The following is a 21,394-nucleotide window of genomic DNA, read 5'->3' as shown; positions in this document are numbered from 1 at the left end:
TGGGGGTGAAGTATTTCCAGGACTAGTCTCTCCAAGACTTTCATGATGTGTGTGGTGAGCGCCACTGGCCTGTAGTCAGAAGGGGCACCAAGATGTGCCTTCTTTGGAACAGGAAGCAGATGAGATGTTTTCCATAGCACTGGCACTTTTTTAACACTCAGGCTTAAGTTTGAAAATCCTAAGTAGTACACCACAGACTTTAAGCACCCTTGGGCTGATGCCATCAGGGCCTGCCGCCTTGTCAGAATGAAGTCTCTGTAATTCTCTCACGACTTGGTCTTCTGTAAAGGTGGTGGATGATCTGGCTGTGTCAGTGTTGTGTGTTCAGCTGGTAAGGAAGGGGTAGGAGATGGTGATTCACCGCACCTGTAATGAGTGGTGGGAGAGGGAAAAGTTAGCAGGTGAGGTATTGATGGTGGTGTCCAGGGATACGTCGTCAGCCACAGAGCTGGAGCTGCAGGGCAGGTTGGACTGAGGCAGGCTGTCAAACCTACTAAAAAATGGGTTCAATTCATTTGTCTTTTCTCTGCCGCACTCAGTCCTCTAGCAGCTTGAATTTAAACCAGTAATTGCCCCCATGCCCTTCCAGACCTCTCTTGTGTTGTTCTGCTGCAGCTTTTGTTCCAGCTTAGTCCTACAGCTGTCCCTCCCCTCTTTTATTTTAACAGACAACTGTTTCTGTACCCTCTTCATTGCTTCTTTGTCACCTGACCTAAATGCTCCCTTCTTTTCATTCAGAAGAGCTTTAATGTCCTTGGTGACCCATGGTTTGTGGTCAGGGAAGCAGCATACAGATTTTAAAGGTACAGTGTTGTCTACACAGAAGTTAACGTATTCTGTGACAAAGTCAGTGAGACCATCAGTGTCCTCCAAGTGAGGCTCACAGAGAGCGTCCCAATCTGTGGCCTCAAAACAGTCCTGTAAAGCTACGCTGGCTTCCTCTGACCACACCGTCATAGACCTGACAGTGGCTGACTGCCTCGTCACAAGTGGCACATAAAGAGGAGTAAGGGACACGAGGATGTGGTCTGATCTCCCAAGAGGTGGGATGGCTGAACAACTGTATACATCTTTAGATAGATAGATAGCATAGTTGGCAGGATTAGATAGATAGATAGATAGATAGATAGATAGATAGATAGATAGATAGATAGATAGATAGATAGATAGATAGCGTAGTTGGCAGGATTAGATAGATAGATAGATAGCGTAGTTGGCAGGATTAGATAGATAGATAGATAGATAGATAGATAGATAGATAGATAGATAGATAGATAGATAGATAGATAGATAGATAGATAGATAGATAGATAGATAGATAGCGTAGTTGGCAGGATTAGATAGATAGATAGATAGATAGATAGATAGATAGATAGATAGATAGATAGATAGATACTTTATTAATTCCCATACTCCAGCAGTAGCATACTGATAATAACAATATTAAATTAATGAGTGATAACAATGCAGGTATAACAGACTATAACTTTGTATAATGTTAACGTTTACCCCCCGGGTGGAATTGAAGAGTCACATAGTGTGGGGTCTCCTCAGTCTGTCAGTGGAGCAGACATTAACATTAATTATTATTTAATTAATAATTATTTAACTGGCTGAAACTATTAAGTGTACTGGTAAGGCTTTTCGCTGTTTAATGCAAGTAAAGCATTCAGCATTTTAATATTTTTGTATTCTTCTTTCCTTGGGGCTTTTTAATTTCCCTTTGAACTTGTAATTTCATGGCCTCATCACCCCTGCAGCGGTGACGCACAGCGGTGCCTTCTGGGAGTTTGCTCGCTAATTTCTTTCATGTTATTCACCGGACCTGAGCTCCTTACATATCAAGAAAAACTGGAAAAATGGGGGTGCTGTAAAACTCTTGTCGGGTTTATTGTGTGTGTGTTATATATGGGGTGGTATAAGCTGCACCTTCACCATATCTGCTGACCCCTTCGCTTTTTTCCTTTCTCGTATGTTGCAGCCTTCTGTTTAAGTTGTATAAATTCATTTTTCCCTCAAAACCCCTTAGACCTTCTTCGATAATCCCCCTCTGACTTTTTTTCTCACAGATTGTTACTGGGAATGAAATGCGGCTTCCCCACCACGACTCTGAAACCAAAGAAGAGTCGATGCAATGGAAGGAAGCATAAGGGGTCCCTGAGTCCCAAGAAAGTTTGTATGCTGCACTTGGCTGGAAAAGTCATGGCGACGGTTTTCTGGGATCCAAAGGGTGTTCTGCTATTTGAATGCACGCCACACAAGTCAGCCATCACTGGAGAGTCCACCGCTTCCACTATGAAGTCATCACACAAGACCATCGGGTGAACCATCAGCAGGTGTGTTACTACGTCCCCTCAATGCACTGTCCCACACGTCCCCAAAATAAAAAAGGACTGCTATGAGGAAGTGTGACCTCACCGAGGATAACCATCCACCATGCAGTCCCATTTGAAAACAATTCCTGTGTGGATGGAGATTTCCCAATGATAATAACCTTCAAGGAGGCGGTAATGAGTTGGCAGGGGGACCAAGATAAATCCTTCTATTCCAGTGGTGTTAAATGGACCAAGTGTGTTGGAATCCAGGGGGCGTACACTGAAAAATATTGAGGTGGGTTTGACCAAAAGTCAGGTAGATAAATTATTCAATGCCCCTTGAAGGTAATACAGAATAACAGATAATGCAAAATTAAACAAAAAATAAGTTAACAGATCAACATTATAAAAAGTAATGGAATACAATGAATGACAATGAAAAACAACAACAGCGAAAACAAAAAGAATCGAGCAGAGGGGGCTATCTACATCCATCCATCCATCCATCCATTATCCAACCCTCTATATCCTAACTACAGGATCATGGGGGGCTATCTACATACACAATAAAACTAAACTCTGTTGTGAAGTAATTTTAATTTTTAAAATAGTTACATCTAGGCGCACTAAAAAGGTGAAAGCAGAAAATCTGTGCGTTTCAGTAAACGACCACCGCGGCCAGCCGTCCGTCCGCACGGCAAATGACACGCGCACGAGCGCCCGCGCGGACGCGCCTCCTCCGGCCAAGCACAAATGTGCGCATGTGCATACTGTGCAGAGGAAAGAAAAAAATAAAAACCGGCTCCGCGTGTACGTGTAAAAGCGTGCGCGCTTCGTGCCCGCCTGAAACACACATGGACGCGTTTGAGGTTCGGCTGTGCGAGGAAGTTCGGCGCTACAGGCACCTTTATGATTCTTCTTGCAAAGACTATAAAAATGTCCAAGTCACACACAGCGCGTGGAAGGAGATCGCGCTGACGCGGGGCAAAGACGAAGCCAAGTGCCGAAACAAGTGGAAGTATTTGCGGGACCGGTTCGTGAAAACCAAACGGATTAAAGGCAGAGGCGGAGCCACGGGAAGCGGGTCTGCAATGATTCCGATTTATAGCGCCCTCGGCTGGCTGTCGGCGTTTGTCAAACACAGAGCCACGCCCTCCAACTTGACAGCGCTCGAGGTGAGAGAAACGTGCGTGGGGACTAACGGCGTGTCACTGGATGGCGAACCGTGCAGATAAAAAGTGGGCGCGAGGCGCTGAAACTCAGCTAGCGAACAACGCGTTTGGTTGGCATGAAAGTTTAAAGTGCTGCGAGGATTCTTTCACTCGTTTTGACACCTGTAGCGATGTACTTCTTTGCCTTTCGTTTCAGAACCCACCTGCCCATCATCCAAAAAGCGACGTGAGCAGCGCGAGCGAATGTCCAGCCGCCGCCCCATCACCGAGCACCTCCGCGGTTTATGACCGCACCGGGCAGACGCTGCTCACGGTGAATCTCTCGCCCATTCAGACGAGGCTCGAGAGACTTGACCGGATCGGAGAGCAGCGAGAAGACGCCGGCGAGGAAGCCCAACTTTGCTCAGATGGTGGTAGACATGCTCAGGAAATGTCCACCTCAGCAGAGGTCTCAGGCAAAATTTAAAATCCACCAGCTGCTCTTCCAGATGGAACAGGACCTGTACGAGAGCCAGGCGGGGACGGGGACTTTAAAGAAGGAGAACCACAGGTGAGAGCTTGTCATGATCTGCGAGACCCCCGAGGCTCCCCGCACAAGTGGGTTACTGCAAACCGCACCACTTGTTGGAGTTTCAGTTTGCTGTCTATTATAGCAGTGAATGAGAAAAGAGAACTTCAGCAGTTTTGTAAATAAAGACGCACTTTTACAAACGGGACTTTCCTTCCTCTATTAATATTACGAAGGTCTTGATTTAAGAAAAAAGAGAAAAAAAAACATTAAATTACAAGCGTTGGCAGTTTGGACTCTCATAGAAAGGCCTCACGTTGTGTCTCATGTTGATGATCCAAGGGAACTGCCTTCAGCTCAGAGTCTTAAATTGTGTTCTGTGGATCCCTAGGGTCCTGTGAAACCTTCAGGTGCTCGGTGGGCTGAGAATGACTTGGATCAGAGAGATAAAGGTGTGTCTGCTCGGCGATGCCGTAGGAGAACCATTCTTCATTTACTTCTTGACAAATTTTAGGTAAAAAAAATAATCCGGTACTTTTCTATTATTGTGACACAAAGACTGGCCTCCCCAACCACAAATACTAGTGGGGTGAGCATAGTCACCTCTGGGTCCCTAATGCTACTCTCCCCCTTGGGTGCCTAATCTTAAAATTCCTATTAGGTGCCTAATTCATAAGTTTTCCGTCTTGCGTCACAATAATAGAAAAGTACCAAAAATCCGAGTGAATGTGACTTTCAGGTCAATCAGCGTTTAAGATTCGACTCCAGTGAGCTTCTGCACGCACCATGTTATTACCGACCCCGGCAGGCAATGTCTTTGCACAATAATGCAATAGTCTTGTGAAATAACACAGTAGTTTGTAATTCTTGACATTTTTAGAGCGTTTTTCTCACTTCTCAAAGTGCTTTACATGGACAGCAGGCAGCCACTTCATCCACCAGGAGGATGTGATGGCACCCATTCTTGTGCCAATACGCTCTCCACCAATTAGATATTAGGCCATGTCGGGTGACAGAGGTAGTTAGGCGGCTAGAGACAGGGGTGATTAGGGGGCCAGAATGGACGAGGTCCTGGTCGGCAATTTAGCCAGGACATCGGGTGACACCAACGCTTTTCGAAAAGATGACCAGAGACCCTTTGATGATCACAGGACCTCAGTTTTTATGTCTTCTCTGAAGGACGGTGCCATTTTTTCAGTACAATGCCACCGTCCCTGCAGTGGGATGTTAGGATCCACACATAGACCACAGCGTAGGTGCCCCCTGATGGCCTTACCAACACCCACTCAAATATTTTCTATGTGGTCTTCCATCCAAGTACTGGCCGAACTCAAACATACTTAGCTTCAGCTGGATTAGCTGCTCTGAAGTGCCGAAGCAACATCTGCTGGCCAATAGCACAGTGCCATTGTCAGACGCCACAGGAAAACGTTTTGTGGATGATCCCGCTCTGGAATTGGAGTTAATGCTGGATACAGCTTTAAAATGAAGACATTGATCAGGGCACAGCAGACTGGCATTATACTTAATGGACTAGGTAAAGGCACTATATACAGTAGATTGAACTATTTAAATGGTGCTCTGCTCATCCGTTCATCGAGCCCAAGTGAGATCTGCACTGTACCGCATTAACGGCCAAGAGAAATGAGCAGGGGGCCCAGCTGAGACCCCACATCTGCCACGTTCCCCTGGGCCCCTGCTGTGGGCACAACTATGATGATTTATTTGGCCAATCAGAAATGCAAATAGCAGCATGTGAGCCCCGCCTGCCCCACTGGTATTCAAAGAGTCTCCTAACTGTTACAAAGAAATATACAAATGGGCCGATGCCAAATGCCTGCAGCAAATGGGCATCCATTTGCATGGCTGCCATATCGGATATAAAATGGCCAGACGGTTTAAAGTACGGATTTGAGGGACGTGTCAGTGACCGGCGTCGCAGCAGAGGGAAAGCCAAAGAGGACCCGTGGGTCACAGAGAATCAGGTGGGCACTGTAGAGGGCAGGAGGTTGAAAGATGGCACAGAGTACTGAGGGGACAATGGGGAGGCTGTTGGGGGAAGATAAGCAAATTCTATAAGACAAAACGCACCTCTCCTATTCATTATATAGCGCCTTTCACATGACTCTATCAATTGTGTAGTGTCCATCACATCTCTTTATCTGTCTACTAGTCATTAAGCCCGTTACAATAACGGGTGCTAGAACAGTAGCGCATGAACATTAGTAGGAACAGTCTATATTAAATGGCAAGGGACTTTGACCTCATTCTTTTTGTTGGTCGTATTTTTCTTTCTTTCAGCCTTTCTTTTGTTGAGGTTTACTTGCTGAGCTGACCGTTCTTCATGGGCTGCCGCTGTGTATTGTGTGTCTTTAATTTTCTGTGACAGTAATACTGTCTTGTACGTCCGTATTATACCTTTAATTTTCTCTGACGGTAATACAGGCGTGCGCGTCGGTAATATGCCTTTAATCTCCTCTGACAGTAATACTGGCTTGTATGTGGCTGTAATATGCGTCACTGTATTGTGTACCTTTAATTTCCTCTCGCAGTAATACTGGTTTGTTTTTCTGTAAAACGCCTGTAACTTTCTCTGACAGTAATATCGCGCTTCGCACCGTGCCCCGCGCATGCGCACTTCACCAGAAGACACACACACACGGACACCTGGACGCACACAGGGATCTTATTAAAGAGGATTATAGTACATTTCATATTTAATACTATTTAGTGATAATCTTAATAATACATTTTACTTATATAGTGCAGTGCCTTTCCCATGTGTCTGTCACATCACTTTATCTTTTATAATGAAATTCATATTTAATATCGTATGGTGTCTGTCACATCTCTTTAAGTTTAATAGCGAAATTTTATATTTAATATTCTATAGTAATAATACATTTTAGATATGTAGCACCTTTCCCATGTGGCTGTCATATCTGTTTATCTTTTATACTGCATTTTATATTTAATATTGTACAATAATAATAATGATTATAATAATACATTTTATTTTTATGCGCCTTTCTCGTGTGTCTGTCACATCTCTTTAACTCTTACAGTGCAGTTTTATAGTCAATATTCTATAGTGATAATCATAATAATTCATTTGATGTATATAGCGCCTTTCCCGTGTGCCTGTCTCATCACTTTATCTTTTCTTGCGCACTTCTTATTTAACATTGTGGAGTGTCTGTCACGTGCTTTTATTTGATTCTCTTTTCTGTCGCCCATTTTCATCATCTGTCTATCCTGTGGTGTCCTTGTGCTCCATTGCTCCACGCAGCCTTCATGGATTCTGAGTTCTGAATGGGGTCCTCTACTCCTTCTCGACCACTTGTTGAATGGCGTCTAAGGTGGCGTTCCATCGCAGTCCAGGCTCTTCTTGTGTAGCTCCCGGCCGGTGGGACCGTTTGAACTGTGGACCCCCTCAGTGTGCCTGAGAAGCGCTGGGAGACCCTCTTGCTTGGTGACTTTCTCTCTAACTGAGCTGTTAGGTTTTGTAACCCATGACTTGTTGTTTTTTTCGGAGTTCCTCACCTGTGATGATCCATTTTGTCACCTTGCCCTGTCCCACCTGTTCCCAGACATTCCCCCAGATGGAGCTGTACACGATTTAGTAAGTCACTTTGTATAAAATCCTCTGCCAGGCCAGTAAGTAGAAGAGTACTTGAATCTGAACTGATCACACCCTTTGTGTGCCTGGCGTCCCATCACCGCCATGGCAGACTTTTGACTTTGGGAGGCCAGGTGTGCATGTGATGACATTTGACTTTAATCGCAGTTTCTCCCCCCCCACCACAGGGTGGTGCTGTACTCTCCCTGTGCTCTTCTTTAATTGTGAACAGGACCAGACTGGGTGCCGCATGTTGGCTAGTGAGTTCAAATTGACTTGAAGGTCTTCTTTCTCTGCATCTTTACAGCGACACGGGCCAAAACCGTCCCAACATGGAGCGTCAGAAACTTTTACTTTGTCGACGGGGTGCCAAAGCAACGTTTGCACTGATTTGTGCTTTTTGTATCTCACCCCCTCACACACCTTTATCGTAAGAGCATCCCTTATCTACGATGGAGCGTTCGATCAGAAGTAAATATGAAGCTGGTTTGAAATTAAAAGTCGTTGAAGTAGCGAAAGAAATTGGTGACTGCGACAAAATTCAATGCGTCTGAGAAACTGATGTGAGATTGGAGGAGGCAAGAAGATCTTAAAAAAAAAAAAATGAAGTGTCGCATTTCTGAACGGGCGTATAAGTCGGGGTCTGATTTTATGATCGAGTTTTCGGGTTTCAAGACCCGACTTATATGTGAGCGTATATACGGTATTCCTTTTGCTGCTCCTCCTGCTGCCCCGTCTAAGCTCTCCTCTTTGTCTTTGACTTACAGTGGCCTGGGGCTCCTGGTTTGATCATGTGATTGGCTGGTGGGACATCAGGGAACGTCACCAGGTCCTCTTTGTCTTTTATGAGGACATTGTCCAAGTGAGTTTCTGTCTGTCTGCCTGCATGACCTCATGTACTGAGTGACTCTGTGACAACTCTAATGTCCTCTTCCTTGGCGCATCAGGACCCAATGAGGGAAGTGGAGAGGGTGGCCCGCTATCTTGGTAAGACACTTGATAGGACCACGACTGATGAGATTGTGGAGCACATTGCATTCGGGAACATGAGGGACAATCCCATGACTAACTTCTCCACCGTGCCTTCATTCGTAATGAACCAGGAGATTTCACCGTTTATGAGGAAAGGTCAGAGCTCTTGAGATGCTGTAAGTCTTTGCTTCAAAGAGGGCCGACATTGGTGACTGATTTTCCAAATGTTTCCTTAGGAAAAGTTGGAGACTGGAAGAATCACTTCACGGTGGCCCAGAATGAGAGGTTTGAGGAGGAATATCTGCAGCGCATGGCCAAGACTTCCCTGCGCTTCACAGATGAACTCTGAGCGAAAGACAATGCGTTGGTGTCACCCGATACAAAGGCACAGGGTCATCGTGCGTAAAGTGTACTTTAGAGTCCTGACCAGCAGATGGCACCTCTGAGACTGGGCGATTCTGTAAAGCTGGTGTGTCTGTTAGCTTTGACATCACGCATGTTCTAGCGATTAACACAATGGATTTATTAATTAAGGGGTCAGCGATGTTACCTTCAAACTGATCTCCACCACTCTGTCTTACATCGATAAATAAAAAGCAGCAGATGTAAAAGCTTTACCTCAATATCTCTGTCTGATTATTGTTTTCTAACGTCATCGAGTGCTGGACTTTGTGAAGTCCTCTGCTGGAGGCAAACTGGGCTGAAGTAAAGGAGGAGTGGAAATGAAGGATAATCCCAGTCAGCGGGCCTCCTGCCATTAGAGGTCTGTAGGGTTGAGTGTGCGGGGTCCCGTATGGAAAGTGAGCCTGGGAACAGAGAAGGACCTAAGGGGCTACTTGGTACCATTTGTGTTAGCTGCATGTCACTGGTGGGCTGACCACGCGGTAAATCAGAAGTTCAACTCCACACTTTCTGTTTCTCACCTTACTGCTCTTTGCTGCTTGCTGCTCTAATGGAGAGAAAAGGGCAGAGGGGCACAGAATTGGGCACCAAGTTCCTAAAGAGCTTTGCAGTGCATGTTGGGTACTTTAGCGTCTGACCTGATATGAGTGAATGTGGCTGTGAGTGTGTGAGTGCATGAATGGCACCCGACTGTCTGCCATGTTTGGATGTTCTTATTTCGGGAAACCAAAGACAAAAGCAGAAACGAGAAAAGTAGAAAAGGCCTGGCACTGATCTCACTGCGAAACTGAACGGACGGATGGATGGAAGACGTCACAAGTGCCAACCCTCCGAGCCGACGGACTGCAGGAGCCCCATGACCACATGGTATTATTGTGAGGGTCAGCCGATATTTAACCAATTTGTGCCTAACAAGTACCAATCAATGAACCAAAGTCTCTTGCCAACCGTCTTCTCTCCATGCAGCCAGACATACGCTGACATGTCGCGATTGGGAAGTGGCTTTGACAAACCTTCCTTTCCACGTGATATCTCACGGTCCACAATGTTAGCAGATGTGGTCGCTCGTTTTCAAACCCTGCATTTTCACACCGCACTGTTGAAGAATCATTTCAAACATCATCACTGAGCGACGTTCGGGCGCTACATGGCGTAAACGATTGTGCCGAGCGAGGAGTCACACTTGCCTTGGACTTCCTTTCATCAGCCAGAAATGAAGCACGTGCTGCAAGCCGCTGATCGTCATCAGACAGCAAACGTGAGAAGACGCAGGCGTGTTGACTGGTGACTAATGAGGACACACATTTATTGTCCTGTCGCAGTGTTTGTTTGTCTCTTTAATGTCTGATCAATGCCAGTGAACACTTATTAAGTGTTGACATGTGCCGTTATTCTATTCATAGAACAAAAAATGTGGCGTATTTTGCTGTTATTTCAAATTTTCTAGCTATTTTATCTTCATGTAGATGGAGGCCCACATGGCCATATTGTCCCCATATTCTGCACCTTATATCTGTATTGGCACTCGGACAAAATTAGCCTGGGGACAGCAGATTATGGTGCTATTCTTAAAATCATGAGGAGGATGAGGGTCCCCTAATATATATATATATGTAGTGTGGGACCTCCTTGGGACGTTCTCACCATGGAAAGATGGAGTAGACAGCATGTATGGGGCATTGTCTCCCCCAGACTGCTAGATGGCAGTGACACCGGTTCCCACAGGGCACCACACAATTTGGAACTGTTCGACTGGCAGCCCTGTTGGGTTCTGTGGGTGCTGCCAGGGGGTGCCCCGCAGTCTGGGGAGGCTCTCACCTCACCTGGAGGTGCTTCCTAGCTACAGCTTTGGAAAACCTGAAGCACTTCCAGGTGTAAGATTGAAGGAGCTGCCTGGCACAACTCGAGGTGCCAGACTTGGGAGGTGGCAGATGATGGCTGCCAGGGGGACTGGAGGAGGCAGAGAGAAGGAGACAAAGATACGGAAGACAAAGACTGGCAGAGTGCCATGTTCCTTGGTGCTTTGTAACTTTGGGCCTGTGCTGTGGAAAACTCTTTTAGAAGAGTTTCACACAATAAAAACTCTCATTTATTTTACATTTGTGTCCATGGCCTGTCTGTGGTGGGTGTTTGGGGAGCTGGAGCACCCCCTGATGGCCACAATATATATTGTTATATACATACAGTGCCTTTGATTTAGTAAAAAGAGACTGTTTGCCCCCTGCTCCATTCAAGAGCGGACAGGCTAAGGAATCCTTGCACTTGGAATCCAAATGCCCACTAAGCAGGTCACATCTACACAACGGAAAAGAGCCGACGAGGGTACTGACTGGGCAGGGAGTGGGCTACGTCCACGTCTCATGCTAAAGAGCGGCAGGTGGTCTCACACTGGCCATTCTGATCCCTTCCAGTGAGAACAGAGAGAGAGAGGCGAGCTCGAGTGCCCCTTGGCACAGTCTCATTGAAAACAACATGTCGCCACATTGCTGCGGAGTGTTTATGAATGGGTTTATAAGTCACTTTACAAGGGGGAAAGATCAAGGCCTGGATGTGAAGCAGCGCCAAATGGACTGTGCCCAAATGGGAGTGAAAAGTCAGGAGCGCGTGGTAGCAATGCCGTGATGATAAGGCAGAGATGGACAAAGTGCGGCAGTAGGAAGCGTTTGCTTTGTCATTGTGGCAGCAGCACCTCTGCGAGTGACGGCATCGCGGGACCGGAGGCCAACCTCGGAATTAACAGGTGCGCAAACGGGCGTCGTGATGACTGAAATGGCGTCCATCCTGTCGAGACCGTCTTGTTCGCTCTCAAAGATGTTGCTTCTGTATTGGCACTTTGTTGCGTTGCGTGCTTCCTCATAGAACCGTCCTTCATTTTGTGAAGCTCTCCCTGCATATGAAGTTGTTCTGTGGGCTTTGAAGAGGTTCCCAATATGTGGACAAGGCAGACATCTTTAATGGCCAGTAGACGGCCTTGTAGGGTACAACAGATGGAGAGCAGCAGAACTCGGCCTGTGTGATGGCGGCCAGGACTCGAGCTTTGGTCTTGTTTCCTCAGTTCATTGGACATTTCTGCCCTCTTGTGGACACCAGACGACATTACACCCAGGCTTGGCCACTGGATGTTCCCTCACTTTGTACAGTCATGTGCCACTTGGCTGTAAGTCGTGTTTGTAATGGAGACTCTGTGGGTCACTGGGGTGCATTCTTTAACTGCTGGTATTGGTCCGTGTAGGGCCAGTGTCGGGTCAGGAGTTGGTCTCGGTGGGTTTATGACGGGTCGCCTAAGTGATCGGAAGTGTCGTGTGATATGTTTCTAAATGAGTTAGTTTTATCAAGTGGGACCCACTGATTGACTTGCAATTGCTGCTAATGGGTCGCCAATGAATTTAAAAAGCCATAAAGGTCGAGAAACGCTGGAGTAGGAAGGCAGAGTGGACCGAGTGCACAAGAATTAGCCATGTGGAGCAGCGCCGATCAAAACGAGCCTCAAAGTGTCCTCCGAGAGTCAGAAGACATAAGAGGTCCTGTGAAATAATAATAATAATAAGGCGGCTGGTTTTGGTCATTTCTAGCACATTGTAACCCAGTTGTTTTCCTGTGCTTTGTGGCTGTAAGTACTGGTTGCCTCAACTTGTTTGGCCCTAAATCGGCACATGTCTGTATATATAGAGATAAGGAAGCAGAATTCAAATGAGTGATAATAAATAATATGATGGTGGCCTGTGTGACAAGCTACCAGGTGACATGCCACCTTATTCTGCTCAGTCTCTTGATCCTGCATGGTCTCTTCATTAGGGTGGCGGACACTGCAGCTCCTCTACTTTGGTGACGCTGAGAGGGAAGGCAGAAGAGCGCCGAGACCCGACGGAGGGGAGCCTATTATTTATACTGGTCCACCTTTCTCAGTCTTCTGGGGGCCAGTGGGCACAGAGTGACCCCCAGGGTTCATCCAGCCCTGTTTCACTATGACTCTGGTGCAAGGTGACTCCTTGGGCTCAAACGTGCCTTCCAGTTTAGGCTTTCTTACTGGCGGGATGGACTTGTAAGCTCATACAAACTGAAGGCACCTGGGCCACTTTGACTAACTCACTCGTCTCCACCACAGATGACTTGATAAAAGTGGGCTCTGATCTAGCAGGGTCATGAATGTGCTCAACCTGCAACTGGTTACTCAGCTTTCCTCCCTTTAAATATTATCTGCTTTAATACAAGGATAAGCATTGGTCTCTCTGTGTGCTCAGCTGGTTGCTATGTCTTTGTCATTCCAACATGTGACACATCATAAACATTACATAGCTGTCATAAACACAGCTTTTATGAATCTCATACCCAATGGCATATCGCAGAGACACATGTACTGCACGCAAACGGTAACACTGAGGTCGGTGTTGATTATTTGGATTTCAACCAGCGTTAGATGAGTAACACAGCCAGTAAACGTTTACAGCTAATTTTTTAAAAATCCATCCATCCATCCATTATCCAACGCGCTATATCCTAACTACAGGGTCACGGGGGTCTGCTGGAGCCAATCCCAGTCAACACAGGGCACAAGGCAGTAAACAAACCCCGGGCAGGGCGCCAGCCCACCACAGGGCACACACACACATACACAAAGCACACACAAAGCACACACTAGGGACAATTTAGAATCGCCAATTCACCTAACCTGCATGTCTTTGGACTGTGGGAGGAAACCCACGCAGACACGGGGAGAACATGCAAAGTCCACGCAGGGCGGACCAGGGAAGCGAACCTGGGTCTCCTAACTGCGAGGCAGCAGTGCTACCCACTGTGCCACCCCTTTTTAAAAATCAAAATATAAAATATTTATCATTGATATAACTCACTTTTTTAACGCTCCACTACAGTGATGATGATAAGAGCATTTGATTTGCATCACCTACAGGTTTAGCACATTTCACACTTATCTTACCTTACCCCTTGGTCCACAGCCGCTCTCTCGGATTCGCGCCAATAAATCAGCTCTGCAAGTGAACTCAGATACTTACAGCGATGAGAGAATTCGCAAAATCAACTGGAATGTTCAAGCAAATTATAGAAAAATAAACAGATTGAATAGTTCTCGCATGAAAATCGGACAGACAGACAGGCAGATGTTGGATTTTATATACAGTATATATAGAGATATAGCGCCTTTCACTGTGTCTCTCTATCAGTTATGTTGTGTCTGTTGCTTCATTTTTAAACTGTGCCTTCAGCTCTCTCTCACTATCTAAGTTATAAAGCGCCTTTTTAATTCTGTGGCGGAACAGAGTGACTTACAGAGTCCCAGTAATGGCTGGGGTGCCAGCCTGGCCTCCGCGTTTAATCACAAGGCTTCATAAGCAGACAGAGTAACAGACCTCAACTGAACAGCCAATCAGGTCTGACTGAGGAGTTCGAGGTCTCGGGTAACAAGCGAGACGCTCGCTGTCTCTCACTCCGTCTCACTTATCTTTGGTGACGTGTTCTTCAGGGTGGTCTTCTTCATGGCTGCTGGAGGGAGGGGTCTGAACCACCGACGTTTGTACTAAAAACTCTCTTTTTCTCCATCACAACAGCTCAATGCCTCAGACACAAACAGAAAGCCACAACGAGGGGGGCAAGGATGCAGAAAAATCTGAATGCCCCCCACAAATGGAACGTCAGGTGCTTTATGATGTTGAAGGGGTGCCGATGATCTCGGTTTTCTTTGAGTACAACGAAAGGATCAGAAACTTCAAGGCCAAGCCGGACGATGTGCTGATAGCAACGTATCCCAAAGCAGGTGAGATGACGGGAAACGCAGAAGGCCAAAGCTGAAACGTCTCGATCTTCTCAGAGAGGACTTCATTCTTCAATGAAGAAAAGAGCTACAGAGATTTCAGTTGCCTAGGAAGTTTCCTCTGACACCATGTCAGCATTTATGTAGTTACTGTGGACCCTTGGAGGTGACACTCCTGGTACAAGTAGGTCCTCGAGAGGTCATTCATCTGTCCAACTTTGTGACTTTCTTTTCAAATCATTTTGCTCGCTTTGTTCTCCTCTTCTAGTTTTGCTCTCGCTTCCAATCTCACTTAATCTTCGGTTCACTTGTTTGGCATTTTTTCGGATCTCTCTCTTGCTGATCCTTTTATTAGAAATCTGTCATTCCCTGATGGCAGCAGAGACAGAAAGACAACGTGATGACAAGCCTGGATTAAGTCCCCCGCAGGCCTCTGGGTGGCTTAGCTCCATAACAGACAGCTGATCGTATTTTAACAATGCAGCGTGTAGATTACTGCTGTGCGTTATTTAACCCCCTGATGCGTGGAGATTCAAACAATTCATCAAGCAAGGGACGGTCCCCCTTGGTCATTTCGGTATGCAGAGACTCAGTCATTTCATTCAGCAACGTTGGTCATTTGAGCACAGGGACACTTGATTGGTGAAAAGGCCCCAAGGTGTGCACCCAGATTGGATGCACCGCTACGTAATGAGGTCTGGTCCAATTGGCATGTTGGATCACTTTTGCCCGCTCAAACTCTAATTTGTTGTCACTTGGACAAACGACAGTGAAACTCCTTCTTACAGTTTAGACCAACATTTAAATTATTGCCATGATCCCAATACTTTACAGGTTGGCTTCGGCCTACATGGGCCTAAAACTTCAAGATATCTTTAATGTCTCAAAATAATCCAAAATACCTTTCAAGGGAACAAACTTATTAAAGAGGAATGTATCTCTATAAACAAAAGAACAACTAATTAGGCAAAAAGATTTTTACTGAACAAGGCAACACACAGCACCAAATCTTAATCTGTGATCCAGTAATCAAACTCCAAGAACAGAAGTAACAATCCAGGAACCCAAAAAAAGTACAAAGAACTGCACTCTGCAAACATCAATGAGCCACTGAAGGACTCAGGAGCTTCGGAATATTAAGGCTGAGGGTGACGTTAGGGTGGCCCGTCTCTTGGGGTTCCACCATAAAAGATTACAATCAGATTATTACAGCGGTTCTCAAACTGTGGGGCGTGAATGTTGCCATATGTGGTGTAATTTCGCTATTCGTAGGGAAATTTTAAACTTGCAGCGGTGTATCGGCAGCAAAATATATAGGGAAAAATTTTATTAGGGTTTCAAAAAACATTAGGGGGGCGCGATTAAAACTGTTAAGAAAACTCAGGTTGCAAATACTTAAAGGTTGAGAAATGCTGGATTATTAGGTGAAGTTGTGAAAAGAATGGAAATGTAAAGTCATAAAGAGTTGGGGTACCACAAGGCAACCTCATTTGCTGCCAAAAGGCAAAATGCAATAAACTCTTCAAATGGGTGACCAGTAGCACCAGTGAGCCATCCTCCCTCCAGGGTCACCATGTAGATTTTGAACCAGAGTGGTCAAGGTTAGGGCGTGCTAGAGTGGCGACTTTCAATTTGTTATTCTGGATTGGCTTCATCCTGGCTGGAGGAGAATTGAGCCACAGTTCTCCACAGCCCCGCCCCACAGACGGGCCTCTCCAGTTGGACATATCTGATAACCAATCACACTTCAGGCCACGCCCAGTCATTTGTGCTTCTCTCAGTATTACCTCAGCTGCTGTTCTCATAAGTCACCCTTAGATTGTGGTTAACGTTAGGATTTGTCGTACTCAGGAGTTGTGGTGTGTCGTGTAGTAGACGTGTCATATGGTGCTGTCGTGAAAAATGTTTACCTGCTCTTTGTGCTCTTAGGTACAACGTGGATGATCGAAATTGTGGACTGCATCCGCAAGGAAGGAGTCACAGCAGAAATTAAAAATCAGCTGAGCATGACTCGGTCTCCATTTATAGAGATGGGGGCCGCCAATATGATGCCTTCTGGTAAGAACGAGCATCAAAACCTTATCATTAGAACAAATGGCGTCTGCTCCAGGGACTTAATATGTCTGTGTCTGTCTGTCGACAGGAGTGGACCTGCTAGAGAATATGCCGTCTCCTCGACTTGTGAAAACTCATCTGCCAGTGAACCTGGTGCCAAAGTCCTTTTGGGACAATGACTGTAAGGTAAGGGACTCTGATTGGCTTCGGTACCTCAGTCGGCCTTCTCTCAAAATGCTCTCAGGTGAACTGACAGCTCCAGCGATTCAACTCTCATTCTTATGTTTAGATCATCTATGTGGCCAGGAATGCCAAGGACGTCCTTGTTTCTTATTATTTTTTCCATAAGATGAATCTGGGCATGCCAGATCCTGGAAGCTGGGAAGAATATTTTGAAAGCTACCTGTCTGGAAATGGTGAGTGAGACTTGAAGAAAAAGGCAGCCATGAACCTCGGTGTCCTCACTCAGAAGGGTCAGCTTGTTTAACTCTCCTCATAGATAGATAGATAGATAGATAGATAGATAGATAGATAGATAGATAGATAGATAGATAGATAGATAGATAGATAGATAGATAGATAGATAGATAGATAGATAGATAGATAGATAGATAGATAGATAGATAGATAGTGTGAAAGGCACTATATAATAGATAGATAAATACAAGGGGTCAGAGTGGAGTGATTTTCTTCCAGCACGTGCTACTTAACCTTCACATGCTGCCATTCTCAAGAGCTACAATTCAAAGACGCTCACCTCATTCTTCTTTAGAGTGCCAGAATTGTGACGTGTTGTGCATCAAACAGCTGCTTATTTATTCCATGTGGTCTTCTTTATCATGTCTTCTATCATAACAAACCTCACAGTCTCATCTCTAGTCTGCTGCTAGCCGTGGCTTCACATGTGCTTGATAGAATGGAGGTTTGGATGGGGACTTTCATGTCACCAAGAGGTTTTGGAGGGTTTCGTTAAAATTTCTGGCGTATTCCGGCACAGGGTGTTGTTGGGCACAGAGCCCATGATGGCCGTACAGGACAGAGGACACGGAGCCACCATAGGAGAGTGAGAAGTCCATTGCAGTGCACACACCCCACTCTTGTTCAAGTGCCCATCTATCTCATTTTCAGCATTTCTCATTTTAAATGTTTCACTGTACAAATGAATGAGTGGTAGTTCTGACTTGCCCTATTAGGTGGTCATAATGCCCTCCTGTATCTCCTCCGTCAGACCCCTCACAATAGCCGGACTAAACTCTCCTCTTTGATTTTGTCTAACAGTGGCTTGGGGCTCCTGGTTTGATCATGTGATTGGCTGGTGGGACATCAGGGAACGTCACCAGATCCTCTACGTCTTTTTTGAGGACATTGTCCAGGCAAGTATCTGTCTGTCTGTCCACCTGACCCTTTCTTCTAAGGCTCTGATCCTCTAATGTCTCCTTGTTTGGTGTGTCAGGACCCGGTGCGGGAGGTGGAGAGGGTGGCGCGTTTTCTGGGTAAGACCCTCGAGGGGACCACGATCAACGAGATTCTGGACCACATTGCATTCAGCAATATGAAGGACAATCCCATGACTAACTACTCCATTGTACCTTCACATCTGATGAACCAGGAGATTTCACCATTTATGAGGAAAGGTCAGAGTTGTTGTGGGGTCCCGATTCATTCTTCTTGTTCGTGGCTTTCATTTCTGACTGTTTTTTCCTTAGGAAAAGTTGGCGACTGGAAGAACCATTTCACCGTGGCCCAGAACGAGCGATTTGAGGAGGAATACCGGCGGCGTATGGCCAAGACCTCGCTGCGTTTGACAGATGAGCTCTGAGCTGGAAGACGGCCTGCTGATTTCACCCAACACAAATCCACGAGATCATCGAGATTAAAATGTCACATAAAACGGAGGAAAAAGAAACCCCAGCGCCTTTCACAGGGGCCTTCAGAGCGTGAAGAATTGTGAAGTTCTTGAATAATAAAAGGAGATGTTGATCTTGAGCGCTTTGTGGGGTCAGCTGGCCGTAGCTCAGCAATAACGGAGATGGGAATGTGCTACTGGGATCTGTAGAGGTGAACCAGTGTGCGTGTTTTAAGTTTTCCTGTGTGTTTAATCTAATCAGTATTTTTATGTGTATGAGATAAATTGTGAAGTTTGCAATTGGATTTCATCTGTCAGGTTGTTACAGTGATTTGAGCGCCCTGCAGATATAAACTGAACAAATAAAGGAAAGGCGCCCATACTGTGGAAGGCTGAATTAAACTTCGAGCTTCATCATGACTAAAGTGTCATTTAATAATGTGACCAGCAGGTGGCACCCCTGAGGTGAGACAGACTGGCACTGCCAGCTCAGCACTTGTAAGATATAGAGACAGAAACCCAGAAGGCTCCTTAAAAGGACACCACAAAAGGTGAAAATGGGCATACTGGGGGCTCTGAGACCCCTTCACTTTCTGCACACTTTATCGTCTTGCAGATTTAGATTCGATTATTAATTTATAAAAGCACGTTTGAAACAATAGAAGTTGCGCCCAAGTGCTGTACAAAGAAGCATTCAAAGAAACGCAGTGCTGTGGTGGTCCGGTGTCGCTCAGGTTTAATTATTTTTTACTGTGGGGATTTCAGGAATGTCACCCAGCCTTGGGCCGACCCTCACAAACTCACAGGCAAAGACACCAAACTAACAAATGAATAACGAATTCGAGGTGTGAAACAAAAACAACCGGGCTGGGCTTGGGGCTTTCCTGGAAAACCATCTGGAGGTCAGCTGGACGTGAATCCTAGAAGTCTATCATGTCATTTGTGAATTTCCCCTTGGGATTAATAAAGTATCTATCTATCTATCTATCTATCTATCTATCTATCTATCTATCTATCTATCTATCTATCTATCTATCTATCTATCTATCTATCTATCTATCTATCTATCTATCTATCTATCTATCTATCTATCTATCTATCTATCTATCAATTATATAGTGCCTTTCATATCTATCTATCTATCTATCTATCTATCTATCTATCTATCTATCTATCTATCTATCTATCTATCTATCTATCTATCTATCTATCTATCTATCTATCTATCTATCTATCTATCTATCTATCTATCTATCTATCCCAAGCTACACGACCCCTCAAGCCGCTGACCGGCCAGGTATGTCCTGTGAAGAGCCCAACAAGCGCTACACGAGTTGCCACAACAATGTCGAATCAGGGGCAGCTCTAGGCTCGTGGCAGCCCTGGGCAGAGAAAGAATCGGTGGCCCCTTCGCCCGCCAATGTCAATATGGTATCTTATGCACGGCGGATGGCCACGTCCGTTGAGGACACTGCATAGCAGCCTCGTGCTCATGACACAAGCGTTTAACTTTTGCTGAAATTTGCCACTGCGTTTTGCCAGCTTTCGTGTACTCAAAATCTCTTCATTTTGCTGAGACTGGGTATGCGAATGTCTTGTGTCCCCTATCCAACCAGATAGTCACTATGACTACTGCGCTAACACTAATACTTTATTAAATCTAGGTGAAACATTAACTTGTAAGACGACTCGCCCACTTGCACCAGCTTCGCTTCTATATGCACCTGTCTGTAACTTGAAAACCAAGTGGTGGCCCATGATATTCTCATTACGGCAGAACGTTATATTACTACATATAGCTTACTGCTCCGACTCTAGCGACATTAGTAAATACAGCGTACTAATTAACAAGAAACACAATGTTTTTTTGGCCACATTGCCGTCAACTGTGTCGTTATTTTCTCTTTCTGTTTTATATTCAGTATATATTGGCTTGACGGCCCTGTACAGCTGCACAGTTTGCGCATGCCAAAGGCTGCAAATGGTTGAACAGCGAGACAAGACAAGACGACGCTCCCGCGCGCAATCCTTTACCGTAAAGCAGTTTCTGACTATCAGAAACATTCCTGTCCTCTCCTTCGATTGTCCTCCCTATTCTCCCGCTTTAGCTCCCTGTGACTTTTACTTCCTCCCGAAAATCAAAAGTGACCTGAAGGGAAGACATTTTTCTTCAATGGATGAAGTGAAGACAGAAACAGCGAGCCTGTTGAAGAGCGTCAAGCAGGAAGACTTCCAGCTCTGTTTCAATCAATGGAGGTTACGGAGCGGTGTGGAGATCACGAGTGGGAGTATAGAGAAGGTGACGATGTTTAGAAGGCTGTAATTCAGCAATAAATATTGTTGTTATTTTTGTGTCACACCTCGTATATTGAATGGAAAACCCAATACAAACAACAAAAATCGGATAAACCTCCCTTCCCCTACGGCGACACAATTTTAACACAGCAATGCACCACGACAATAAACCCTCACGACAAAAGAGGATGAAATGGCTTGGTGTGAGATGACAATCCCGGGAACAGCTTCCGTAATAAATGAGTGAAACAGTCCTACCGGTAGATCTGACAGGCGAGAGGTGAGATTTGCAGGCGCTTTCTGTTTGAAGACACACGACGACTAATCCACACACGACAGGCAGGCACGAGAGAGACAGTCCGTCCATCCTAACGGGAAAACGATCCAGGGCACAATTCAGTAGACACCTCGGACAGGTTACGCTGATCTCTGTTGCTCCTTTT

At 45.6% G+C, this 21,394-nt stretch overlaps 2 protein-coding genes across 2 annotated transcripts; both read left to right on the top strand.

Moving 5' to 3' along the window:
- Window positions 1–2,951: 2,951 nt before the first annotated feature.
- On the top strand, window positions 2,952–4,130 carry LOC127529830 (uncharacterized). The gene is made up of 2 exons (XM_051934770.1): window positions 2,952–3,490; window positions 3,684–4,130. The coding sequence occupies exons 1-2, from the start codon at window positions 3,017–3,019 to the stop codon at window positions 3,951–3,953; spliced, it is 744 nt and encodes a 247-aa protein (XP_051790730.1). The 5' UTR covers window positions 2,952–3,016; the 3' UTR covers window positions 3,954–4,130.
- Window positions 4,131–11,574: 7,444 nt separating this feature from the next.
- LOC114661622 (sulfotransferase 1C2-like) lies at window positions 11,575–18,678 on the top strand. The gene is made up of 8 exons (XM_028814753.2): window positions 11,575–11,728; window positions 14,553–14,758; window positions 16,685–16,813; window positions 16,899–16,996; window positions 17,100–17,226; window positions 18,089–18,183; window positions 18,264–18,444; window positions 18,517–18,678. The coding sequence occupies exons 1-8, from the start codon at window positions 11,610–11,612 to the stop codon at window positions 18,627–18,629; spliced, it is 1,068 nt and encodes a 355-aa protein (XP_028670586.2). The 5' UTR covers window positions 11,575–11,609; the 3' UTR covers window positions 18,630–18,678.
- The last annotated feature ends 2,716 nt before the right edge of the window (window positions 18,679–21,394 follow it).

Source organism: Erpetoichthys calabaricus, chromosome 12 (assembly GCF_900747795.2).
Source record: "Erpetoichthys calabaricus chromosome 12, fErpCal1.3, whole genome shotgun sequence".
NCBI classification, from domain to species: domain Eukaryota; kingdom Metazoa; phylum Chordata; class Cladistia; order Polypteriformes; family Polypteridae; genus Erpetoichthys; species Erpetoichthys calabaricus.
This window is presented reverse-complemented; position numbering and strand designations above follow the sequence as displayed.